The 26,128-nt window shown below is 51.5% G+C and overlaps 2 protein-coding genes and 1 long non-coding RNA gene across 13 annotated transcripts in view; 2 read left to right on the top strand and 1 right to left on the bottom strand.

The window, feature by feature from the left end:
• Positions 1-9,541, top strand: part of Pacs2 (phosphofurin acidic cluster sorting protein 2) — a 76,645-nt gene extending 67,104 nt beyond the window's left edge. For 7 of the 11 annotated variants that reach the window (XM_020159497.2, XM_074067007.1, XM_020159495.2 and 4 more), the window contains 6 exons: positions 2,531-2,573; positions 3,639-3,681; positions 3,969-4,110; positions 4,811-5,037; positions 5,461-5,574; positions 6,559-9,541. In XM_020159497.2, coding sequence (XP_020015086.1) covers positions 2,531-2,573; positions 3,639-3,681; positions 3,969-4,110; positions 4,811-5,037; positions 5,461-5,574; positions 6,559-6,677 — 688 coding nt within the window. In that variant the 3' untranslated portion in view covers positions 6,678-9,541. Of the gene's footprint in view, positions 1-2,530; positions 2,574-3,638; positions 3,682-3,968; positions 4,111-4,810; positions 5,038-5,460; positions 5,575-6,558 lie in introns of those variants that run through there. The other 4 variants (XR_012445984.1, XR_012445985.1, XR_012445983.1 and 1 more) reach the window with 4 other exon arrangements.
• Positions 9,542-9,671: 130 nt separating this feature from the next.
• Tex22 (testis expressed 22) lies at positions 9,672-22,613 on the top strand. Its single transcript, XM_020159493.2, has 3 exons — positions 9,672-10,519; positions 22,177-22,305; positions 22,425-22,613. The coding sequence occupies exons 1-3, from the start codon at positions 10,364-10,366 to the stop codon at positions 22,611-22,613; spliced, it is 474 nt and encodes a 157-aa protein (XP_020015082.1). The 5' UTR covers positions 9,672-10,363.
• Positions 21,445-25,231, bottom strand: LOC109683560 (uncharacterized). Its single transcript, XR_012445986.1, has 3 exons — positions 24,664-25,231; positions 23,735-23,849; positions 21,445-22,576 (listed from the first exon to the last, which is right to left on the bottom strand). It is a non-coding gene; the product is annotated as an uncharacterized lncRNA (long non-coding RNA).
• Between the last annotated feature and the right edge of the window lie 897 nt (positions 25,232-26,128).

Below are 26,128 nucleotides of genomic sequence, written 5' to 3'. Positions count from 1 at the left end.
TGGGGGCTCTGAGTACCAGTCTGCCCTGCTAAACAAGCCCATGAGTAAGAGAAAGACCAGCCCGGCCATTGTGCCTCCCTCCACCCTCGAGACCTGGCCTGTGTTGCCAGTTATGGCAGGAGAAGCCTGCAGCATGCTCTCTTGCAGGCACACTTCTGTCAGAAAAACAAGGCTTGAGGACCCTCTACCCCCAGCGCACCTCCCACCCTTGCCTGCAATACAGTGGTGACACCGGCATTGGGTGGGCGCTAGGCGCCTGCAGGGTGCCAACAAGGACCAGAGTCCTGCCCAACCCTTCCGCAGCCCAGCTCTGTGAGAGCTCTGCAGTGAGGTGCCCAGCTCTCTAAGTGGCTCCTGCCTGCCCTGTCCCTCCACTTCAAATGGCTGGCTGTCTGGGAGTGGGAATGGCCCTTATGCTGCTGACCGCCCAGTCCCTCCAGGAAGCACATGTGTGCTGTGGGTGCTAGCCGCCCTCTGCATTCAGACTTTGGGGTCTCAGTGGTGAGCCGGTGTCACCGCTGTCATGCCTTTGCTGGTCTTGTCTGCATGGCCCAGGATGTAGCTTGGCTTTGAGTTCTGCCAGCTTCTCCATGTTGCAGCATTTTCTGCGTGTTGGCCACATGTGGCCCTCATCAGCCATGCTGTGCCCCCAAGTGCCTCAGAACTTGAGTACAGACAAGAAGCCATTCTGCTATAGTCCTGGGGGCCCAGCAGAGGGTGGGTGGGCTTGAGGGTTGGAGCCTCTGCAAACACTGGGAACCAGCACTATCTGCCTGCCCTCCGTGACCTCCTGAGTCTAGAAGAACTCAGTGCTGCTGATTTCCAAGCACCTACTGAAGAGGATAGGTAGAACACCCATGTGTTCGTGCCTCAAGGCTATGGATGGAGCCAACGAGGGCATAGGGCCAAGAGGCCTGTGGATTGCTATAGGGCTCGGGCAGGAATGGGCACAGGATTTGATTTGTTCTTTGAAGTGGACAAGGGCGGAAGGTCTGTTTTTCAAAACTGTTTGCCTTAGAAAGGAAAGGAAGGCTGGTAATTTGGTCATGTTCAGAATCTGTTTTTTTCAAGGTACCTGCCAGGTCTTCTTTGGGAATTAGGGGAGTGCTGAAGCAAAGGGAGGCCCCTCCTGCCGTGAACAGCCTTGGTCGACAGTACACTAGGCATGCCTTCTGGGCTGGCTCCAGGCAAGGGCCGCTGATTGGTGTGGGCACACTATGTGTGGGGAGCCTTGTGCACAAGTCCCACTGAACTCTAAAGAGATGGGTGCTGGTCCTAGAATGCAGTGCCCAGGCAGGTGACTGCCTGGCCACACATCTCCCCAGGCCTGATTCCTACAAGGGCTTCCTGGAAGACCATGTGCTGGGCAGCACTTGCTGCAAGGCTGCTATACCTGAGGAGTGTCCTACTGGCCTGGGCAGTTCCCTGGAATCCAGGGAGAAGCTCTGTCCTTTGCCCACCCCAGTGCTTGGCCACTTCTTTGGCACCATGGGCACACATACAATCTCCATCTGTGGGAGAGCCACTCTGGCATCAGATTCTGGTTTGAGAATTGAGACAGAAGAGTCAGGAGAACCACCCAGATGGTACCAGCTGCTGACATGCTCTGGACAAGGAGACACCTCCACTCTGAGTGCAAACCAGGGAGCCACTGAGGGAAGTGGCTGGACCTGCCCTGCTCTGCAGACCTCGGAGGCCTAGAAGAACATGCACTCTGGCTGCTAATGGAGATGTGTGCTCTAAGCTGACCTCATGCATCTCAGGTCCCTGGAGACTGGACTGGTCAGCAGGGAGCCCCTACAGAGATGAACCACATGGCCAGCTGTGGCTGGGTGGTGTTGGGAAGGAGGGAAGCAAACAGGTTTTCATCTCCTTGGCTCCTTCCTGGACCCTTGGCATCTTCATAGTAGAGGGCTGTGGCCAGCATTTCCAGGAGATGCTGCAGCTTTTCAAATGCTGTGGAAAACTAAGTCCACACAGTACTTCTAGCTCCCAAGTGTGGTCAGCAACCCATGACACAGCCCCAGAACCTGGCATGTCCCCAGCACTACAGCCAAAGGGATAGACTTGAGGTGAATCACTCAGACTGTGAAGCGGAAACATCCATGCTCTGGCTTGGGACAACCACCCGCAGTTGGTGGAGAAGGTCCAGTCTGTTCCCCAGAAGGTCTGGGCCCATGGAGCTCACACAGCTCTGGGCCAAGTAGGGAGCCAGAGAGAGAAGGCTGGCAGCAGGCAGATGGGATGTGGCTGAGCTGGCACCTGTGCATTGGATACTTGGGACAAAAGAATGAGTTCCTCCTGTGAGCCACATGCTCTGACCCTCGCTCTGCGGCTGCCAGGCTCCGCATGAAGGACACAGAGATGGGCTCACCCTTCCTGCATGTTGGCATGCCGGGAGGGAGCCAAGTGTTGGCCAGGCCACAGTGGGTTGGGATTGGAGATGGGTGGGCCAGGCCCTGGGCCAGGCAAGTGCTACAGCTGGGTTGTGCCTGGAAGGAGTGTGACTGTTTGCTTTTCTTACTCTCAGCCCTGATGAAGAGTCCTCCCAGAGGTTCATTCCCTTTGTTGGGGTGAGTATCACCAGCTTCACCCACTGGGAACACAGGTCTGCCAAGACGCCTTTCATAAGAGTGCTTTCACAGTAGCTTGGGTCTCCAGAACCTTCCTGCCATGTCAGCCAGCTGAGGACTGCCTAAATCCTCCTCATTAAGGTTCCTTGCTTCCTTGTGTTGAGGGATAGAGGCATGGGCTTTTGGTTCCTCCAGTTGATGCATGAAAGCAGAGAGCCCCATCTGGTGGGACTGGTGTCAGACAGCACCTGCCCAACATCCAAAAGAGGAATCTCAGCCCTGTCCTCTGGGAACCAGAAAATGGGGAATGCACATTCTGGTGTGGTTGCTCAGGCCAGGCTGCACCCCTTGGCGAAGTCATTCACACTGGGCTGTAGCTTCAGTACAGCAGCATTGGTTACTCCCTCTGAGGGCCCAAGACTGAGGGCCACGCCCTGCCCCTCTCAGCCCCACTTTCAGTCTTTTCCCAACCCCTTTTTATCTCCAGCACAGGTGTCTTCTGAGGGACCTATAGAGCAGTTTGGTATAGTCTTCAGGCAGGGCGAGGGGTATGTGATAGTGGCCATACCCCTGGGAAGGACAGGACTCCTCTAGAGGATTCTATCCTAGGGTTCTTTCTGTAGTGACAAGAGTACCCTGTGGGTACTTGACTCATCACCGTGTGGCCAAGGCCATGAATTTGGTTTTGTATGTCACTCTAAATTGACACAACCACCATGCTGGACATCATGAGCCTAAGGCACTGTCCCCACTGGCTCACACAGGTCTCTAGAGCTACTTCTGCCTCCGCATCAACATCTCTCGTACTAGTATCCATTGTTGCTAGATGTCTGAGCTTAGCCAGTCACACTGGCATGGAGTTTGCTAATGCCCAGAGCTGGGCTCTGCCCTATAGATGATGGAGGTGGGACCTGGTACTGCCATGGCTCCTGTGTCATGGGCACAGGCTGGGCAGCAATGGGGACACGAGTCTGCCCTGGTTGAGCTTCAGGGTGTAAGCCTACAGGGCAGCGGGACCAGCTAATACCCACCAGCTGCCTCCAGCCAATGTCTGTTGCTTTTCAGGTCGTGAAGGTTGGAATTGTGGAACCATCTTCAGCCACATCAGGTAACCCATTTCTCTTTGAGGCCTGTGGATGGCTCTAGGGACAGTTGATCCCGATGCCCTGGTGGCACACTGAGCCCAGAGGGCATGTCCCTCTGGCCTTGGGAACAAGTCCAGCCCTGCCACTTCTGCTCATTGTGGGGCCACTATCCCCATGAAGCTCCCAGACTGCTGCCCACCTCCCCCACCCAAGGGGTTCTGGTCATCTCTCCACTCCCTGGTCCAGAGGCCCCTCTGTGAGGACAGAGCAGCAGATGGTCTCACCACTGACCTGTGACTCCTCCCCTAAGGTGACTCAGATGACGCAGCCCCCTCTGGCTCCAGCGTGCTCTCTTCCACCCCACCATCCATGTCCACATCTCCTGCCGCCAAGGAGGCCTCACCCACCCCACCTTCCTCCCCTTCCGTGAGTGGAGGCTTGTCCTCCCCCAGGTAAATGGCATGGCTCTTACCTTACTTGTTCTGAAGTGATGTTCATCATCCATGTGCCAAGCTTGTCAAAGCCTTGTAAGCAAGCGCAAGCCTAGGTCCTATGAGGGTCTGAGGACTAGGCCTGCTGCCATAGAACTGAGTGGGCCTAAGTGTCTCTAGTGTATGACATCACTGAGCCTGACATGGCTCTGCACAGGGCCGGCTGGCAAAAGAAGAGCCTAGGGAGGAGACCCAGGAAACAGGCTCTTCAAACCATACCCACAGCCAGCTGAGACCCTGCCAAACCACCTGGGTCTCAAAAGCCAAACTCACCCAAACAGAACAAAGCTGCACTGGCATGGGGTTCCTAATGCCGTGCAGGCCTCAAGGTCCAGGCATGTGACTTGTCTATGGTCCCTCCAGCAAGCCCCCTCTGAGCTTCTCCAACTGCCATATCATACCATCTGGACTGCACATTTGATGGGGCCAATTCATCTGGGCCCTTAGAGAGCAGGTGGACAGCTGCCTTAGTACAGCAACTGTGACAGGGCCACAGGGACAAATGGGAATTTCAGGAGAAATGGTGGGCAGGTAGCTCTACAGAGCACCTTGCACTTTACTGGCCAGCAAGTCGGGAGAGATGCTGCCCACACCTTGCCTTGATAGGACAGTGATGCTGCCATCGCCTGTGGGTGCAAGCACTTCCCTCTGCCTTCCACAGCCAGGGCATCGGCGCTGAGCTCATGGGGCTGCAGGTGGACTACTGGACAGCAGCACAGCCCGCGGACAGGAAGAGAGATACTGAGAAGAAGGACCTACCCACCACCAAAAACACGCTCAAGTGCACTTTCCGGTCCCTCCAGGTCAGCAGGCTGCCCAGCAGTGGTGAGGCCGCAGCCACACCCACCATGTCCATGACCGTGGTCACCAAGGAGAAGAACAAGAAGGGTGAGGTGGGGGAGGGGTGCACTGAGCTGGGCTGGATGTTGGGAGAGGAACAGTGTGGTGATTGTGGGGACAGCAATTACACACTGCCCCCTCTCCAGCAAGTTCCCAATAAACCTGCAGGCCCCTGGCTGGCCTCATAAGGGGGTTGGTCAGACATGCTTGGACAGCAGTGACCCCTCAGCCTTGGGCACTGAGGGTCTGGGCAGTCTCTGGCCAGAAGTGAAGGCTCTGGGTGGGTAGGAGAGCACTGTCTGTGACCACAGCAGGAAGCTGGCATTCCAGGTGAGCAGGGGTCCAAGGGCTGGGGCCAGCCAAGTCCCCTCCCCTCCAGCTCCTGCTCTCCTGCCCTGCTTGCCATGGGGGCTCCAGCCAGCCTGGCCCCGAAGGAGCAGTGGGACCACAGCAGGGCCCTTTTCCTCCCAGTGATGTTTTTGCCCAAGAAAACGAAGGACAGGGATGTGGAGTCCAAAAGCCAGTGCATCGAGGGTATCAGCCGCCTGATTTGTACAGCCAAGCACCAGCAGAACATGCTGCGGGGTGAGCGCTGTGGTGGGTGGGGTGGAGGGATAAGGGAGGGCTTCATGGGGTGCTGGGGAAATTGGTTCCTGATCCAGGGTCCTATTTGACTCTGCCTACAAAATGTGAATGCAGAGCAGATGGGCGTGGCTTTTCAGATTCAGCAGAATCTGTTTGGCTCTGAAAGACATATTACATAATCTATGCTTGGAATACATTTTGATAAGGTACTTGCACTCATGTAACAGCTTTCCAAAGTAGTTTTCAATCTTTTCTTTGGCTGGGCATTGGTGTCTCACACCTATAATCCTAGCTACTCAGGAGGCAGAGGTCAGAAGGATTGAGGTTACAAGCTAGACCTGGGCAAATAGTTCACCAGACCCTATCTAGAAAAAACCCATTACAAAAAAGAGCAGGTGGAGTGGCTCAAGCAGTAAGAGCGCCTGCATAATGCAAGGCCCTTTAGTTCAAACCCTAGTGCCACCAAAAAAAAAAAATTTATTTTTACACTTCAAAGTATCTCATAGAAGGCATTTGACAAACAATCCAGAGTGTGGGGCTGTCAGGCTTTCCTCTTTGTGCACTCAGGTCCTCAAGTTGGAGGATTGGATCACAGTGGTCCATGGCTTTTTTTTTTTTTTTCAGTACTGGGGTTTGAACTTAGGGCCTCAAACTTGTTAGGCAAGCGCTCTAGCACTTGAGCGAAGTCTCCAGCTCCCCAGTGGCAGCATTTTAAATGGGTCTTGCAGTATCTCACATCTGGCCCCTATGAGGAGGAGGTGGCATGCTTGAGCAGTGGCTGAGTTGTGGGCCAGGCTGCTTTCTTGGTAGGACAGGAACAGTGAGTTAGGCCTTAAGTTTTGGGAGGGCAGGTGCCAGAAAATACTGGTGAGTGGGGCTCCCCACAGCTTTGGGTTCTTCATCCTGCTCCCCAGCCGGCTGCCCACCTTCCCAGGTGGTTGCCCCTGGCAGGTGGGCAGGCAGTTAGGTAGCCCTTTCCCACAGTCCTCATCGATGGCGTGGAGTGCAGCGATGTCAAGTTCTTCCAGCTGGCTGCCCAGTGGTCCTCCCACGTGAAGCACTTCCCCATCTGCATCTTCGGACACTCCAAGGCCACCTTTTAGCTCCGCCCACGGAGGGACTGGTGCAGGACAGTGAAGGGGCTCGTGTCCTGCCCTTGGTGGCCACTGCTGGAGGGGTAGCTGCATTTCTGTTAACACTTGTTTACTACAGAGACAGACAAACACAAAGAAACAGTCTTAAGTACAAATGTGCTCAGCCTGGAAACTAAGGGGCAGCTAGCTCCCTGCTTGGTGTCAAGTAACGGCTCTGCTTATTAACCAGGATGACTGGCCAAGTGGGGAGGCTGGAGAGCTGAGGGAGGTGCGTTCTGGCCTCAGAAGCTCCCAGAGCACCCAAGCAAGAGGGTTTTTGCCTTCACATCCTGTCCTTCCTGGAAGCCAGGACTCTGCTTCCTTAGGGAATCTAGGACAGGAGCAGGCCTCAGAACTTGGTGGTCAGAGGCTGAGGGTCATGGGCACCCTCAGCCTCCTGGCATGGGACATCACTTCCCCCAGCACCTCCCATAGTGGCTCCCAATAAACTCCAGCCTTATGGTGGAGGTTTTATAATACCAGATCTTTCTAATGCTCTCAAATACATGTTACAATGTAGCTGCCAAACAGATGTTGCACTCATGTCCCCTTGGGGCAGGACAGAGCCACTGGGCCCCACCCACTTGCCTCACCCCTTCTGCTCCAGTTCCTGAGACACGACGAGGCTTCTGCGTATTGTGCTGCCCTAGACTCAGCCTCACAGGCCCAGGCAGTCCCTGCAAATGTTCCAGTGTCTGGCCTTCGAAATGGGAGACGCGGCTGGGATCTATCTGAGGTCTGCTCTGCCTTGCCCTCCCACCCCTACCCTGCCTGCTGGACAGGAGCATCCAGAACTGACCACGTGGGTATCTAGGTTGATGTCAGGATATCCTAATACCATAGATATCGGGACTGTGATGAACTTGGGGACAGGGAACTGGGTATATATGTGGTACCTGCAGCAACAATGTGGCCAATGAAGGTTCCAGCAGACTGGCCTGTCAGGCAGAGGCCAGACACCCCTGCAGGGCTGGGGCTCCTCCAGGCCAAGCTCCTTCTCAGAGACCACATTTGGGGTCCATCCTAGATGGCAGCCCTGCCCTCTGCCTTCCCATCCATCAGGAGAGGGGCATGCTGACCTGTAGCCAGGGTTGTCCACGAGACCCATAGGGAGGGCACTGCCTCTGTCCACTTCTCAAGAAGAGCCCTACTCCCTGGGGCCTTCATAAGAAGAGCACACCCAGCTCCTGCCCCCTTGGAAGCTGTGGCCCTCCAAGGGACCCTAGTGCCCCTCCCCCACCCCAGCCAGGAGCTCTGGGCCTGGTGTCCTAAGATAGCTGCACAAGGCTATGCTCAGAAAACTGCCAAACGCAGGGTAGGCCAAGTCACAGAGGAGTCCCCACCTTCCTTAGGGTGAGAGATGGCCCATTTTTCTTACCTGTAATCTACCTGCTTACCTGCCTCCACTCCCTGTAGCTGAACATGGCCTATTTTCCAGGGTGAGGACCTTGGGGCCAGTGCTGGGATCTGGGTTTGGCTCTCTGATTATAGGTCTTTTGAACGGCCTGTGAGAATGCCTATCAGAGGCACTGCTAAAATATGCCTGAGGCACTGCCTGGGAAAGACCCCTCTGGACCCTGAGAAGGGGCCTGAGTAGGGCATCAGGCCACTATGACTCCTGAGGCTTCAGACCATTTGACTTGCCTGTCCAGTTTCTTCCCAGAGGTCATCCTTGATAAAGATTTGACTAAGCTTTCTAGCCTCAAAGCCACGGGGGGAGGGGGGGGTCTAGTTCCTGGCTATAGGCAGTCCCTTTCCAGGAGACCTTCATGGCTCTAACTTTGCACACACAAGGGGAGGGCATGAGCAGAGCTTCTGTCCAGCAGCTGGTCTCAGGCCTGGCCTATGGAGCCCAATAGCTGAGCATCATGTATCCACCACCATAGGCTCTATGCCAGGGAGGTGGTGCCAAGACCTGGGCTTCAGTCAGTCACCCCCTCCCAGCCTCAGTTTGCCCATCAGTTAGAGGGATGGTCACATTTCCCCCTGCCTACCTCATGGAGTTGTTTTGAGGATTAATGGAAAAGCACTTTGTCCCCTCAAAGGATGACTAGAAGCCAAAGCCATCTGACATACCAGAGTGGCCCTGAGGACAGTGGAGAGTGGATGTGTGGTGGGTGTGTCCCTCAGGCCTCAGCCCTGGGGCATCCCCCTTAGAAATGGGCTTAGCTTTGCCAGTCTTAAGAGGTTATGCTAGTAACTGCTGGGCAACACCAGGCTCCTCTTGGGCCTGACTGCACTGTCCCTGTGGTGTAGGGACCACTCTCATCCTTGCCAGGTGGGGACCTGCCTCCTTCCTTCTCCAGGTTGGCCCCCTCACCACTGTCTCCTTTGGGCATGCAGGCCAGTGCCCTGGGCCAGTACATCGGCCACAGCTGGCAGAAGAGCAGGCCCCTGGGCTCTGTACAGGGCCGCGCCCTTGCCACGCTGTCCTCACTCCCAATGGAAGACCTGACCGCCTCTAGCCTCCGTCCTCCAATGAATGCCTCATGAGAATGTCCCGGCACTTCCTCCCGGGCCAGGCCTCCGGACCCTCTGTGCTCTCAAACCCCCTCGTCCTCCGAACTCCTTCAGACTGCCCTGTCCTGGTGAGGGGCCAGCAGGGACTGATGGCAGGGCTTGGGGTGGGAGGGCCCCTCCGTTTCTGCAGACGCCGTCTGTGCGTTGTGACTGTTTGGTTTCTAGGGTGTGTGTTGCTAGTTATTTTTTTTTTAATGGAAAGCAGGATTAATGTAAATAGCTTTTCGGGGAACAGATGCTAATCTGTCCCATGTGACTACGTGGACGACTTTAAGGTGCTGAAGCGACACTAATAAACTGAGGGCACTCCCGCCTCCCGCTGCTGTGGTTCCTCTTGCTGTGTTGGGGTGCTGCGAAAAACCTAGGCGCGAGTACCGGTCCGGGGAGGGAGTAGGGCGGGGCGCATGCGCTGTCGAGCGGAAGCGGAAGCAGCGAGCGGGACCCGCGGAACGGAAGTTATGGAGCAAGGCTTCGGACCTCGGGGTGTCCGCTCCGGCCCCCGACCAGTTGAGCTCGACTTGCCCCCACTGAGTAGACCTCACTGACACCGCCCCTCTCGTCCCGTCCCGCTCCCTCCATCGAGCCCGACCCCTCCCTTTCACCCCGCTGAGCCCAGCCCTCTCACACCTGGACTTCACTGTGCCCTCCCTGATCCTCTGGATTCCCTTCCCACCTCGAGTCCTCCTGCCACCACCCACCCTGCCCCTCAGCTGGCCCCTGCTCCGCAGTGCCAGAGAGGGTGGGACCTGGGCTTTGGGTGTGGCGTAGGCGTAGAGGTGAGGTCACAGGAGGGGCGGAGGGCAGGTGCTCCGCAGCGCGCGTTGTCCGCAGGCTGGCCAGGCTGGGAACCGGGGGAGGCTGCAGAAGGCTGACCAGGCGGCGAGGCGGTGAGGGCACTGGCGGGCAGAGAAAGGCGGCGTGCTAGGGGTGCTGATGACGGCAGTGGCCGCAGGGCTGGGGGAGCATGGCACCCAGAGGGGCCAGCCGTTGGGCAAGGGTCTGGTCAGCGCCTGGAAAGTGGCCCTATCAGAGGCTGACATCTGCCTGAGAAGTCCTGAGATCTGTGGCCCCCACCCAATCCTGCTCCTTCCCCCAGAGCTCCAGAGGTGCAGACCCTCTGCCTGTTGGGGGTAGAGATGGACAGCAGGCAGCTGAGTCCCCTGAGAAGGCCGCCCCAATCTCAGCTCGTCCAAGAGCACAGGCAGCCGTCTCCCCCAAGCAGCCCGTCCGCAGCCTGGGGCCAGCCAGACACCCGAAACAGCCCTCAGGAGGAACAGCAGACACAGGACTGGGTGAGCAGGAAGAGGCCCCATCTGGAAACCAAAGCCTTGGGTGGGCTGGTTGGGGGGGATGCAGGAAAGGGGGGTTTCTAGAGCCACCAGGTGACTGAGGAGAAATACATAGTTGGGGGTTCTCTTAACACACCCGCTGTCCTGGCTAGGTAGACCTGCACCCCTTTTGCCTCCCTCTGCAAGTCACCAGGGAGAGGTCACCTGAGGCCAGGAAGAGGGCACAGGACACACTTGCTTTAGCCTTCTTCAGTGCCCCAGATAGTGCCCCCCACTCTGACCAAGAGGGAGAATGAGGTCTCTACAGCAGGAACAGTGCCCTCCTAACCAGGTAGACAACCCCAGATTGGAGCAAATCCCCTGTCTAGTTGCCACTGGAGAGCAGCAGTGTGCTTGGGTCAATGCAGCAGTGAGAGGAACAGGCACAGCCATGCAGAGCTGGTGGTACTCCATGAGCAGAGAAAGCCATGCCACCTGCGTGGTTCCACTGAGTGAACATTCAAAAACCAGGCCACTTGGAGTCTATGGTAAGACTGGTGCACAAGGGGCTTTCTGTTGCTGGTGTCACTCTTTCTTGGTCTGGGTGCTGGTCATGTAGCCAAGTCAGTATGGGGAGCCCATCGAGCAATGCACTTATGCATGTGAATGTCTGCATGAGTGTTCACTGAAGTCAAAGGTGGTGGGAAAAGAAAACAGACTCCTGAGCTGGGCGTAGTGGTGCACTTCTGCAATCTCAGCACTGGGGAGGCTGTGGCAGGAGGATCGTGAGTTCCAAGACAACCTGGGCTACATAGCGAGACCCTGTCTTAAAAAGTATAAGAAAAAGAGGTCTCCTGTGTGACTACTTTGTGTTCTCCAGGGCTCATGCCTTCAAGGCCCCTACAAGAGTGCCAAGTACTCTTGGCACTTGCAGAGATCAACTAGCCTTTGGCTTTCATAAGGCCAACATCTCAGGATGGGCAGTCTTGACAATAAGCATGCATAAGTGTCACCTGTTAGGGGTGAGGTTGTTCAGAAAGAGGAATGGATACATGACTTCCATCCTGGACAGGTGGTAGGGAAGAACCACAGGGCCCTGTGGCTGAAAGATAAGGCCAGAAGGACACACTGGATTCATACCAGCTCCCGGGTTGGGGACAGAGTCTCTTCAGTGTCTGCCACACACAGGCCCCCTTTGGGATTGTCTTCTGTGCAAAGTTCTTTCACTTCTTCCCTCCACTGTTTTACAGCTCTGCTACTGGCTGTGGCCCTGAGGGTACCCAGGCTGCCCTCTCTGACTGTCTTGTTTCCCTTGGTGTGGAATGCTCTTCCTCCAGATCTTCCCACAGCTGTTGCCATTTCAAGCATCATCTCCTGTGCTCCTATGGAGCCAATGGCCTGGCTAACATAAACCTTTGTCCCTCCCTTTTCAACCTGAGCCTCCAGAGGTGCCTTCTCTGTTTTGCTTGCCATGGGCCTACAGTGCCACACACGGTGCCAGACATTGCTCACAGAAGGCAGTGACCTTGGGCTGAGGCCAGAGTTTAAGGAAACCTACCCCAGCAAGAGGGTCCTCAGGCATGCAGTCTGGAGCAACAGGTGGAGCTCCAGCCAACATGACCTCAGAGTAAGATGGGAGCAGAGACAAAACTGGACAGGAGAATCAGTGAACAGGAGGATCAGAAGATAGGAGACCTGGGGGTGGCTACAGGTTGGGCCACGCTGGGAAGGGAACCAACAAAAACAGGACATCTCCCTCTGCCCACGAGCCTGCTGCCTGCTGCCTGCCACTTGCCTCATCCTCCTCTCAAACCATGAGTGCAGCCATGGAGCAGCAGACGTGAAGCTGGTCTCACTTGGAGACCCTGTGACTTTCCTGGTCAGTCCAGAAGAATCCACTGGATTCCACACACAGTAAGAGTGTTCAGATAACGGCCCTAAAGTTAGTAGCCTTTATTGATAGAGCAACAAGCTGGAGAACGTTAACAAGTGAAAAAGACCAACCTACATGGGATGATAGTAATAAACTTAGGAAATATCCAAAACCTATCTGAGGGGAATGTTACAACACCCTCAAAGAATTCAGAGACCTGAATGATGGGGAGCAATATTCTCATAAAGGGGTTCTCCAGAGGCACATTCCCTAATTTGGTGCAGATTGTCTCCTACGTTAAACCCACAAACTGACCAAAATTCACAAGAAAAATAAGAATAGCTTGGCTAACTTCAACTCAGCAGACAGGAATGCATATCGTAAAGCTTTAATTTCCATTGTCAAGGGAAAAAGTGGCATCAATATCTGGATAGAAAAGGTGAAGTAGGCACAATTTGAAGCAATATATTGTCTATCTGGAAATCCACACAAGCTAATTAAAAAATATGAGCACAAGTGAAAGAGGAAGATTGGTTATATGACCACCATTTTAAACTTCCTAGTTTCAATACATTAAAAGTAACCAACCAAAAAATGCAATGGGAAGGATCCTGTTCACTTTATAACAGAAACTAAGAAGTCCTTAGAACTAAATCTGTTTTCTCCACTACCACATATGAGGAACACTAAATGGCACTGAGTAACATAGGATACCTCATGGAAACATGTAGCATGTTACTAGCTGGACAAATATAATCAGTGTAATCCCCTTTTTTTTTTTTTTAGAAAACAAGTTTTCCATGAATCTTGAAATTTTGACTCTAAATCCAAATAGTTTCTGGCACCATATTAGCTATGTGTTGCTGCAAAACATTACCCCAAAAACTTAACAGCTTAAAATGACAATAAGCATTTCCTTCTCAATTTCTGTAGGCCAGGCATCTGAGAGCTGCTGAGCTGGGAGGCTTTGGTTTGGTCTCTCAGGGAGTCATGGTCAAGATGTCAGGCAGAGGTACAGTCCTATGAAACCCTGAGGAGGCTCCCTACCTCCCACAGCAGGCAAGGCAGGTGGATCCTCATCACGTGGATCTCTCCACAGAGAGGCTGATGTAGCCTTGTAGCATGCTGGCTGTCTTCCCCCAGATGAGTGGATGAAGAGGGGGCAGAGTGGAAGCCTGCAAGTCACACTCCATCATCTCCACAATATTCTTTGGGTTATGTTTGCCATCTCTACTTTGGGGGTGATGGGTGACACAGGCTTCACTAGGAGAGAAGAATCACTGGGTGCATCCTGGAGGCCAGCCATCACAGGCAGTAGTTTAGATATGGTGTCGAGTGTTCAATGAAGGTCAAGCAGGATGAACAAAAGGATTGCATACCTAAAGCCATCACAGTGAAACTGAGCAACACCAGAGTCAAAGCTCTCAGAAGCCACCAGATAGGAAAGGCAGAGATCCTGGAGACTCAACAGAGAGACTGGCATGTGACTTATCCACAGCCAGGGAAGCTTTCACAGAGAAGCATGGCTTGTGTGTGCAGAGAGAAAATAACTGTCGACTTTCTTTTGAGTCAGGCTTTCACCATGAAGCCCAGGGTGGGCTTGAACTCAAGATCCTCCTGCGTCTACCTCCCCAGTACTGAGAATACAGGTGTGCACCACCACACCAAGCATAACAGTCATCATTTAACTTTATGCCCAGCAAAAAAGTACATAAAATGAAAAGCAAAAAGAATTTGCCCCCTCACAGATTCTCATCTCAATTTTTTTTTTCTTGGCTTTACTGGAGGTTGAACTCAGAGCCTTGCTAGACAAGTGCTCTACCATGTGAGGCACACCTCTATCCCTTTTTGGCTTTTAGTAATTTCTCAAATTGGGTCTGGATTTCATGCTCTGGGTGGCCTGGACCGTGATCCTTCTATTTATGCTTCCCATCCTAACTGGGATTACAGGTATGTGCCACTACACCCAACTTCTATTGGTTTTGAGATGGGGGTCTCATCAACTGTTTGTGGGCTGGTGTCAAACTGAGAGCCTCCTGATCTCCACCTCCTGACTAGCTAGGATTACAGGTGTGAGCCACCACACCTGGCCTCACCTCAATTCTGAAAACAGACCTCAAAGAGCAGAAAAGTGGTCTCAATAGGCATGAAATAGATAGGAATGAGGGTGAAAAAGAGGAAGCAGGTGTGTAAGTGTAAACTAACACTGATCGGTATGGCAGTCACTGGACATTACCCACAGAAACTCAGGAAGGAATTACTATACCCACCTGCCACACGTACATCAGGCTGGTGCCTGTGAGTGGAGCTGAAGTGCTCTACAGTCCCTGTGTCATTTGAGAACAGGATGGAGATATTTGTCAGTGGTAGACTTTGATGAGCTTACATGCACAACGTGACTCCACCAAAGAACAGAAAGAACTGTGTACCATCAATGGGAAGGGAGGATGGGATAAAAACAACAGAGTAGATCCAGAAGAAAGCAAGATGTGACAAAGAAGCACAAAACAAGCAAGACAAACCGAAAGCACAAGACAGGGTAGCAGATATAATTACTGTTGTATCTTCTAATTCAGCAAATGAAAATGGACTAAATGTTCCAGCAACGTGGGTGAGAATGTGTGTGAAGAGAAATGTGGAAATAAAACAACTCAGGGCCAGGAAGATAGTCTATAAACAGCCTCACATCAGTTCACATCGTATTTTGGCACCAGACTCGGCAAACTCACTCTGGATTTGGGGATTCGATCGTGTGTGGACCTCCCACATCCCACATGTCTGTGAGCTGTGAGCGTGCGACACACAGGCAATTGAAGTCGGCCTCCCTCTGCCACTTGAGCCACGCCCCAGTCCTCTTGCTCTTCAGTTTATTTTTCAGATAGGGTCTTATGCAGACTTTGCCTGGGCTGGCCTTGTGCTGCATTCCTTTTTCCTCTGCCTCCCGAGCAGCTGGGATTATAGCTGTGTACCTGTACCACCACACCACACTAATAGACATATTCTTTAGTGAAAGAAACAATTAACAAAATTATCCATGCTGTGAGGCTCTGTTTGCTCAGAGTTCAGAGACATGCAAAAGTAAATATGTTAATGTTATTAATATATTAAGATATAATTTGAGAAATAAAAATGTTTAAAATTTTACTTTGAGAAGAAACCATGCAACAGTTTTGAAAAACAAAAGTAAGGTCTTGCCTATTTCTAATTACTCTAGCAATTAAAACTGTATGGTATTGGGACAGAAGGTGGTGAACACACCCACAATCCAGGATAAATGGTCCAGAAATCCACCCTCGTATAAATCTGGGGATTACTTTGTGCTTAGTATGGAATCTCAAAGCAGTGCAAAACAGACTCTTCAATAAATGGTATTGGGGTGACAGTAAAGTACAGCCCCCACCTCTCATAACATACACACACTCATAGCATCAAACCCAAATCACAAGAAGCTCTGGGAGAATACAAAAGCAGTATTCAGAATTCCAAATGAGAGAGGCCTTTCTTAGGCCAAACATTAAATCCCTGACAGAAAAGCCTGCCGGGTTTTTAAAGCATGGCACAAAGACACAAAAACATTAAGCCACAGTCTGGAAGAAAATACTTACAATATTTTTAATGCTGAAGTATTTACCAACCAGAATCTATGAAGAGATGCTTAAAAGCAATTAAAAAGCCAGGTGTCTCCCCACACACCCCCCTGCCAATCCTAGCACTTGGGAGGCTGAGACAGGAGCATCTAGTTAAAGGTCAACCTGGGCTACATGGCAAGACCCTGTCACAAAACAACACAAGACAGAAATGAGAGAACTATTATAAAAGCTGAACTGGGTGCCAGTGGCTCACACCTATAATCCTAGCTACCTGGGAGGTTTGCAATCAGGATTGCTGTTCAAAGCAAATTGTTCAAGAGACCCGATCTTGAAAAAACTCGTCACGATAAAAACCATCACAGAAAAGGGCTGGCAGAGTGGTTCAAGGTGTAGGCCCTGAGTTCAAGCCCCAGTACCACAATTAAAAAAAAAGAAAAGGCTAAATGGAGGGTAGGTATGTAGCTTGGTCCTGCAGTATTTTCCAAGCATGCACAGGCCTGGTGTTTGATCCCTAGGACCACAAAACAAACAAAAACTGAAAACTGGGTAGTCTATGGACTTGCAGTTCCCAAAGAAGAAATGGATGTTAAACATGAGTAAGTTTGCAAAACTAAAAAAGATAGATGTATGTGCCAGTGTTTCACACCTGTAATCCTAGCTACTCAGGAGGCAGAGATCAGGAGGATGGCAGTCTGAAGCCAGCCTGAGTGAATAGTTCAAGAGACCCTATCTCGAAAAACCTTTCACAAAAATAGGGCTGGTGGAGTGACTCAAGTTGAAGGCCCTGAGTTCAAGCCCCAGTACAGAAAAAAATATATATATATATATATATATATCTGATATATATGGAACTGGTGAGCATATAGGGAAAAGAGTAATTCTGCTTTGTTGGTTTTTCAGAGCCCATTTGTGATTACTGCCCACTATTTTTTTCTTTTAATTTATTCACTGATCTTTCTTAAGTCCATCTTTGAACTTTCAGTGAATTTCTTTCTTTTTTTTTCCCCTAGCTTCTCAAATGACTTTCCTGGTGACTGTTGGGAGCTTTTTGCTAATGATACATTTAAAGCTATAGATTGTCTTCAGAGGATGGCTTTGGGTTTTGGTGTGTGCTGCGCTCACTGTTCATTTCTAAATAAATTCGTGTTTCAGTCCTGATTTTTTCACTCAGCAGTCCCAGGTTTTATCCTTGGTTAGTAATTTCTAATTGTATCTCTCTGAATTCACAGAATTGTGCCTTAGGGAATCTATTGTGTGGGAGGTCTGTTTGTGGCAGAGGGCCTCTGGTTAGTAATTTCTAACTGTACCACTCTGTAGTCAGCGTGTATTTGGAGATCTGTTGTCTGTCTGTGACTGAGATTGTGGCAAACTTGTGTGAATGTTCCATTTATTTGATAAGAACTTGGATTTTCTATAGGTTAAAGAGCCTCTTATTAGCTACTTACATCTTCATTTTTTAAATGCTTTATTAAAACAGTTGTGTACATTCGTGGAGCAGCAGTCCTGAAGCTGGCTCTCGCAGGTGCTCCTAAAGACGTTCAGTTAAAGGCTGAGCTCACTCTTAATGCTGTTCCCTCTTATTCCTTGGTTTTAGATACTGTTGGTTCGCTGCCACAGAAATGAAGGACTTGGTACCCATCACCACACACACTTCCCTCTCCTCATTCTCCTGTAGTGCTATACTTCTTAGATCCATTCTCGATGGTGGCTTCTTAGTGACCGTAGCGTCACAACTGAAGCATAGACATGGCATGAGGTTCTTTTCTTGTGCAGCTTTTTCTTTCGCCTTAGAAAAAGAGAATTGTTTCTCCTCTTCTTTCTCCCCTACACTTCCTCTTTTTCACCTTCTGTGAGTTAATTATTAATCCTTTCCCAAAGCTTCCAGTGCATCTGTGACTCCTGTCACAGACAGACAAGCACATGGGGTCATTCTGGGAGTCCGTTTTCTTCTTGGCAATGGCCCTCCTCGAACCCCAGCCTTCCTGCTACAGCTGGCCTGCTGCCCACAGGGCCATGTGCAGGCCTCTCCCTGCCTGTCCCAGGAGACTTTGGTTTTCTGTTTCTCTGTTTACTCCCAGAGCACTCCATCTACCAGCTTCTTCCAAAAGGGTTCAGGGGATGTTAAAGTTTTTGAGCTTTTAAAGAATCTATTCCCAACTTGAGCAGTGCTCTGATTGGGTAGGAATTCTTGGTGGGAGAGAATTTTCTCACAGGACTGTTAAAGCACTGCTTTATCCATCACCTTCTAGCTTCCATTACTGCTGGGTAACACCCTAGGCCATGAGAGCTTCTGATTCTTTGTAGGTGACTTGGTTTGTGTGCACACACACGTGTGTGCACTAGGTATTGGGACCAAACCCAGGGCCCTGAGCATTGCAGCAAGCATGCTGCCATCAAGCTGCAGCTCCAGGCCTTGGGCACTGTTTTTAGACATTCCTCCTCTTGCCAGTGCTCTGAAATGTCACCATAATGTGCTCTGCTGAGGCCTCATCACCATAATGTGCTCCCTACTCAATCTGAAGACTTCTGTCATCTCTGGGAATATGGTGTGTGTGCACAGGTATGTGCATGTTTACATGAGTGTTTGTTGTCTCTGCCTCTCAACAGGAGTAATTCTCATGTTTTACTGTCTGTTTTCTGTGTCTTCACTTGTGGTTCTTTAAGTTTAGTCTTCTGTATTAATCAGCATTTGCTACAATGATGCTCAGTAACAAGCAACTCCAAAATTCCAATGATACACAATGAACTTGTTTTGTTTTCCACTTCTGGGTCTGAGGTGGGGAGGTTTATATATCCTCTGCATGCCCCTTCATTCTCAGAGGTCCTCCCAGGATCTGCTGTTCTCAGGATGCCGGCCAAAACACAGAGGCCAGCTTCTTCCACACAACCATGTGCGTGGCACGTGCCCCTCTGGTAGCAACAGCAGTGAGGCAGGATGAGATACTGTAGCAGGAGCCACAGGGATGTCACGTTAGGGGACTGGGAATGGGAACAGCATCAGCCAGCCTCCCCCGAGGTTTTTGCTCTGCAAAGCCGCATGTTCCATCTCTGAGAACCCATTTTTGCCCTTGAGTGGCTCTCGTCTACACCTCCTGCTCATTTCATGGGTATGTCAAGTGCAAGGACAATGGTGAGAGCGGAGACCTAGGTTCTGCTGAGTTTCTCCCAGCCCTGGCTAGCTGTTTAGGGTTGTTTTTCATGTTGGGGCTTACACAGAAGCTGATGGCCCTGCAAACTTGTGTGCTCAGACAGGGCTTCACAAGCACAGCTGGCTTCACTGTGGCCTGATAAGTGGGTTTCTGGTCACTCTCTTGGAGGTACCCCGACTCTCTCAGTGGCTACAGGCCTTTACACTTGGGCTGACTATTTTCCCTGTGCTTCGAAAGGGGAGGTAGAATAAGCCAGACTTCAGAACAGGAGAAAGGGCTGGGGACTTGGGGAGTTCACTTACTTTTGTTTTCCTAGTTCAAACAACAGAAGTTTATTTTCTCATAGTTCTGGAGGTAAGAGGTCTAAAGGCAAGGTGTCAGGATTGGTCTGTCTTCATCAGTTGGGCTTCTATAACAAATGCCACATACTGGGTAGCATATTAACAAACTATTTCTCACAGTTCTGGAGGCTGGAAGTCCAAGATCCAGGTCCTGCCAGACACGGTGTCTGGGAAGGGCCTGCTTCCTGGTTCCTTTTGCTAAAGGCACTAATCCCATTCATGAGGGCTGTACCCTTTGTCATCCAATCACTTCCCAAAGTGATTGATACCATCTGTTGGAAGGGAGAATGCAGCATATGAATCTGTGGGGGGGGGTAGGACACAGATGTTCAGCCTGCAGCAGGGTTCTTTTTGAGGGCTGTGAGGGAACCACTGCTCCAGGAGCTCTTCTTGGTCATCTACCTTCACATCACCTGCCTTCCCAAAGTTCTCTGTGTCAAAATTTCTTTTTCTTTTTTTTTTTCAATCTTAACCAGTTTGTGGGGACAGTGCTGTGGTTTGAACACAGGATCCTCTTTTTTAAATGATTTTTTATTACAATATATTCATTATACAGGGGAGGGATTCATAGTGACAATTCTGATTAGACTTATGGACATTATTTACATTGCCCCCATTGTCTCCCCCTCAACTCCCTCCCCACCCCACTTAAAGCAATTACAAGAGGTTTCTTAGTTCTGTTTCATATAGGTATATGAAGTCCATCTGCCATATACCATCACCGACCCCCTCCCACTACTACCCTCCCCCCCACACACAATGCACCTATTTTATAGTCCTGGTTTTTGTTATTAATATTTAAGTTGATGTTCAAAGGAGTTTCTCAATGTATGCCCACTGTAAGTATACTTTACTTTGGTCCATTCAGCCCCTTTTATTACTCTACCTTACCCCTTTATCTCCCACCCTCCCCTTTCAACAGCTTTCAATACACATCCTTATATCCTCTACTTTCACGTATTATGTTATGCAATATTACTGATGCTCTGTCATTTTCTTTTCCTTTCCCTCTTTCCCCGAGTTCCATAGAGTAGTTCCACTGTAACAAACATGTTTTACAACTCAGTTTGTATATGATTATGCTTGTTTTTGTGTATATGTTTATCTTTGGATCGATCTTCCATGTTTGAGAGAACACATGTGGCTTTTATGTTTCTGGTCCTGGCTTACTTCACTTAACAGGATGTCCTCCAATTGTATCCATGTACCTTCAAACCACATGTCATTATTCCTTATGACTGAGTAATACTCCATTGTGTATATATACCACAATATCTTGATCCATTTATCAGCTGTAGGGTACCTTGAACCTAGAGTCTTGTTCATGCTAAGCACATGCTCCACCACTGAGCTATACCCCCAGCCCCTAACTTCCCAAGTAGAGGAGATTACAGGCTTACTGCGAACTACCACGCCTGACTTGTTCTTTGAGATAGAGTCTCATTAACTCCCAACCCTCTCGTGACTTAGAACCCAGCTTCCTGACTTTGTGTGTGTGTGTGTGTGTGTGTGGTAGTGGGGTTTGAACTCAGGACTTCACAAGCTTGCTAGGCAGATGCTCTACCACTTGAGCCATGCCTCCAGCCCTCTGACCATTTTTAAGTGCAGTTTGGTAGTGCTGAGTCTATTGACAATGTTGTGAAACAGACTTCCATGCAAACCTGAAATCCGTCCCCCACTGCAGCCCCTGTAACCACTGTTCCAATGAGTTGGATTCTATGGACTTTGCGCAACAAAGTTACTATAGTGTAACTTTTAGTGACTTCTTATTCAACTGAGAGCAGTGTCTTAGGGTTCACCCATGTTGCAGCATGTGTCTGAATTTCCTTCTGTAAGACTGAGTAATGTTCTATTGTATGGGTGGACCACATGTCGCTTATCCTTCCTTTGTGCAGTTGGTCTGCTTCTGTGCTTTGACCTGCTAATGCTGCTATGAACATGGGTGCGCACACAACTTTCCAAGATCCTGCTGTCAGTTCTTTTGGGTATGTACCCAGAAGTGGAATTGCTGGGTCATATGGTAATTCGATGATTTTTTTTTTTTAAAAGGGGGAACTTCATTTGGAGTTTGTCTCATACCCTGTTTTTATTTATTTATTTTGGCAGTACTGGGATTTGAACTCAGGGTCTCATGCTTGTTAGGCAGGCACTTTACTACTAGAGTCACTCCCCCAGACCATCCCCTATTTTTAGCATGGCACCCCTCTCTCCTTCCAGAAGGAAGCTGGATGCCCCCCTCCCCCAAAGCTATGCAGAGTCTGGAGGGACTTTCACAGACAGCCCACCTGAAAATTCCACCTAGGCAGGGGCATCTTGCAGCCACTTCTTATGACCTTCCCCTACAAGCTCCCCACTGGCCTTCTTTCTGGCCGCCATCTTCCAGTCTTCTGCTTGCCTCTCGCTGACGGTCCTCCTACTGGCACCTATTCTTTTGTTCCTATGGAATCATGAATGTTATTTTCCCCTCTAAATCTCTCTATGGCCATTTTATTTCTGTCGGTGTTGGGGATGAACCCAACCTTTAAGATCATTTTGGAGAGGACTTGTGGAGGAGTCTTGCGTGGGGCTGATCTTGGAGTACCAACTCTTAAGGCCAGCACTGGAGCAGAAGGGGCTACGGTGCGAAGGCGCGGTCTGCGGGCTGGGGGCTAGCACTGGGGCCGGGCGAGTCGCCACGTGGGGTGCAGAGGGCCAGGGAAGGGGTGGCGACCCTGATCTGTCCCTGCAGGTGTGCGAGCCGCCGGAGCGCAGGCGCTCAGGCCGGCACTGGAGCTTCAGCATCGATGAGCGCCGGCGGCTAGCCATGCTGGGCGCCCGGGAAAGGCAGGACGCAGATGGGACCCCTTCCCAGAGCAGGGTGCGCAGGGGGCCAGGGCTACGCACGTCCCTCCTCCCCAGGCCGTCCCGTCCCGTCCTGAGCTCCGCCCTTGTCCCGCCCCCTCCCTGCGTGGCCCCTGACGCCGCCGTCGCCCGCAGGACATCACGCAAATCGTGGCTGAGCTGGTGTCTGAGGACGTGGACAAGGACGTGCTCCTCCCCCACCTTCCGAGATCCGCCGCGACTTCCACGAGTTCCACCACCTTCCACCGCTTCCTGGCCCGGGGCGCGCCCTTATGGCAGAACTCGACCTTTGAGACCCAGACCTCGAGGTCACCCCCTTCCTAAGAGCCTGGCTCAGCCCAGTGTCTGTGGTCCAGCTCCTTTCCTTGGGTATTTTGTGGCGGGGGTCCCCTTCATGCCCTCTTTGTGCCCTGTCCGGGGGTCACGATCCACCCAGAGAAGAGAAAACAGACCTGGCCCATCTCAGGGCTTTCTGAGATGGTACTGAGTGGGTGTGGGAGCTGTCTAGAGAGGGTTTCCCTGATCCACACAACCTGAGGAGGCCTCTGGAAGAAAGGGGGCAGAGCTGGAAGGAAGGGTTGGCTTTGCTCTGCACTCCCAGGAGAAAGCCCTGGGGCCATCTGAACTGCCCACCCACACCATGCTTGGACATCCTGGTGACAAGCACCTCTGGGTGCCTGGGAGGGCAGGACTCCCACACAGTCTCTGGTTCATGACCTTGCTCCTTTGCTGGCCCCACACGGGGCCTGGGCTGATAGGTAGGGCACTTGCCTGAAGGAGGCATAGTAAGCCCTACCCTGGCCAGAGGTCCTCCCCAGTGCGGGGTGTTCCACATCATGAACTGCCTGGGGAGCCCTGAGTCTTGGGGTCTTGCTTGTGGCTATGGTGGGGGCAGCTGGAGCCAAGAGATCCAGCCAGGTGCTAGAGAGAGGCTTCCTGGAGCAGGGGGTACCTCTCCAGGACAGTGAACTTGGAAGTGAGCAAGGGCTGAGAAGCACTGTGACTGTACACAGAAGGTCTGGGGTAGCTGAGTTGCTGTCTGGAGAAGTGGCCACCAGACTCTAGACCTGAAACTGTGACTACCTTTGCCTCCCAAAAGAGAGGCAGGTCTGTTGAGATGCAGACATGGTCATGCTGGAGACTGGTCCTACCCTGACTTGACTCTCTGCTCTGCCTTCCTTCTCACTAACAAGAGTTAGTGAAAGTCTTTCCTCCAGGAAGTCTGCCTAGATCACCCAATGGGGCACCCCTTCTAGTTCTCTCAGAAGTCCCCTGAATGTAATTTTTGTCCACTCTAGGGGTCCTCTGCATTTGTCAGGATACCCAGGGTAGGAGGCAGTCACCCTGATGGTGGGTTGGGTGCTCTGGGCCAAGCCCCATCCTGGGCAGGAAGATGCACAGTGCAATGGGAGGTAAAGACCATGGTCACCATAGAAGTGACGTACCTTGTGGTAGTCGATCTAGATGGCTTTAAAGGACTTGATTATTTTCACTCTTGGCTGGGGGTTGATTGTGCTCATCTGGTCAATTCTCCTGGTCTTGACTGAGTGTCTCTTGAGGCTGCAGTCAGAAGGTGGGATGATGGGATGGCCAGCCCTGGTCTCTCCACAGGGCTTCCTGCAGGAACCTTCCCCATCACAGCAGCACAAGGCAAAGCCTTGGGGTGTTAGGGCTGAGGCCCAGAACTGGCCCCAGTTCACCTGCCTACTCAGCAGGACAAACTGCCTCTCTGCTGGAGCCCAGTGCTGGGACAGGGCAGTGTGGAGACAGTGTGGTTGCCATATTTGGACTGTGCATTAGTTTCCTATTGCTGCCATAACACATTGCCACAAGCTAGTGTTTTGTTTAAGTTTTAAAGTAACACAAATTCATTCATGAGTTCTAAGTCCACAGTGGGTTTCACTGAGCTACAACCAAGGTGTTGGCAAGTGCTGCCTGCCTCTGGAGGCCTGAGGAGGAGCCTTTCCCAGGGATACCTGCTGCAGTAGCTCCTTGGCTCTCTATCCTCACACCTCCTTTCCTCTTCTGCTTCTCCTACAGTTAGGGACCCTGTGACTGCACTGGGCTCATACAGATGGTCAGGGATAATCTCCAGTTTTATGGTCAGGTTGTTAAGTAACCTTGATTCTGTTTCCTTGCACACTGACAGGCTCCAGGATTAGACTTAGGTCTGTTGGGAAGTGGAGCCTGGTGCCTTCCATGTAGTGCTGCTTGCTTCCAGTGGGCACAGGCAGGTGTTGCTCGAGGTCCCCCAGTGTGCAGGACAGTGCTCCACAACAAGTGATCCAGCCCCCATGACTATAGTGCCCTCCTGGGAAACCCAGGAACAGAGGAAGGTCTGGGTAGGGAGGGAGCCCACGAGAGGGAGACCTACCTTGAGGTGAGTAGAGGTTCACAGCAGATGGGGGCTCATCCTAGGAAGAGAAGAAAGGTCTTGGGGAAGGGTTTCTGGACATCGGAGTCGAGGAGAGACTGGAGAAGGCGGCTTGCCAGTGGGAAGGATCCTGGAAACCTGGCATGGGGACCTGGCCAAAGTCCCCAGCATCATTGTGCTTAGGGCATGTCCCTAGCCACTGCATGTGGACACTTCAGCAAGACCACCATGCTTCTAGATTGCCTTCACTTCTTGGCCACCATGTCAGCCTCTGTCCTTCCCAGGACTTACGGGACATCCCTAGGCAGGTGAGTGAGTGGGGACCCCTCACCCCCGCTCAGGGCAGCGCCTGTGCCTGCAGACGCACACCCCAGTGGCAGAGCGTCTGCGCGCTCCCAGTGCAAGCCGTCCGCGGGCGCGGGCGCGCGCAGGATGGTTTCCGGGTGCAGGCTCGCCGAGACAGAGCTGCCTGCAGGGTCTTCTGGTTCCCCAACACCCTTCTCCGCTGGTGGCCTGCCCGGCTCTCACTGGGAGCAGAGGCCACTCCAGGCACCTGAAGCAGAAGGGACCTCGCGCGGCGACTGAGCCGGGAGCTGAGCCTGCGCTGCGCCTAGGGCCTGCCGGGGCACCTGGGAGATGTAGTTTGCGGCTTTGCCGAGTGTCCCCCACACAATGCCCACCACTGCCCCTTAAAGACTTCATTGGCTTTGCAACAGTACTTGCTCACGATTAAACAGTTCAACAAAGAACGTGTTGTTTTTTAAACTCTTCCATAGTTTGATCGCTGAAGTGTATTACAGTCATTTATAGGGCACATGAGATGAAAGGGCATATGTAAAATATGCAAGTGTAGAGCTACTATTCTTATTTAAAAATATCTAAGATAGCCGAATGCAGTGGCTCACACCTGTAATCCTAGCTACTCAGGAGGATCGTGGTTCAAAGCCAGCCTGTGTGTGAACACATAGTTCACAGAGACCCTATCAAAAATACCCAATACAAAAAAGGGCTGGTGGAGTGGCTCAAGGTTAAGGTCCTGAGTTCAAACCCCAGTACAAGAAAAAAAAATTCTAAGGTAGAAAAAAAACTGCTTTAGTCAGATTACTGCCTCTTCCCCCAAGTTTAAAAGATTCTCCTAGGATTATTCTTAGAAATTAGAGAGGATGGCTGCCACCTGTCCTTCAGCAGCTTGCTCCTGCCTGACTTCTGGCTGAGTGGTGAGGTCCTTTCCTAACTGGGCCTTCCCCATCTCCACCTATTTACATTCCACCCTATTTACACTACTTACCTATTTACACTCAATCCCAACCTCCGGCCCTGCACTGATGCGGTGCGGTGAATTCACCAATGAATCACATTTATCTCTTTATCTCTTTATTGGTTGGATTTAAGTTCTAAGTTTTTTAAGAACTTCATTTCTCATGTTCTTGTGTATCCGAAAGTGTTTTCCTGAGGCCTTTGTACC

The sequence above is a fragment of the Castor canadensis genome, chromosome 3, assembly GCF_047511655.1.
Source record: "Castor canadensis chromosome 3, mCasCan1.hap1v2, whole genome shotgun sequence".
Classification (NCBI taxonomy): domain Eukaryota; kingdom Metazoa; phylum Chordata; class Mammalia; order Rodentia; family Castoridae; genus Castor; species Castor canadensis.
This window is presented reverse-complemented; position numbering and strand designations above follow the sequence as displayed.

Excerpts from the sequence above, each read along its gene's own strand:
- Tex22 (XM_020159493.2), top strand. The coding sequence starts at position 10,364 with ATGGACAGCAGGCAGCTGAGTCCCCTGAGAAGGCCGCCCCAATCTCAG. Across the intron at positions 10,520-22,176 it reads AACAGCAGACACAGGACTGG|GTGTGCGAGCCGCCGGAGCG; the intron begins GTGAGCAGGAAG and ends CTGTCCCTGCAG. Across the intron at positions 22,306-22,424 it reads GGACCCCTTCCCAGAGCAGG|GACATCACGCAAATCGTGGC; the intron begins GTGCGCAGGGGG and ends CGTCGCCCGCAG.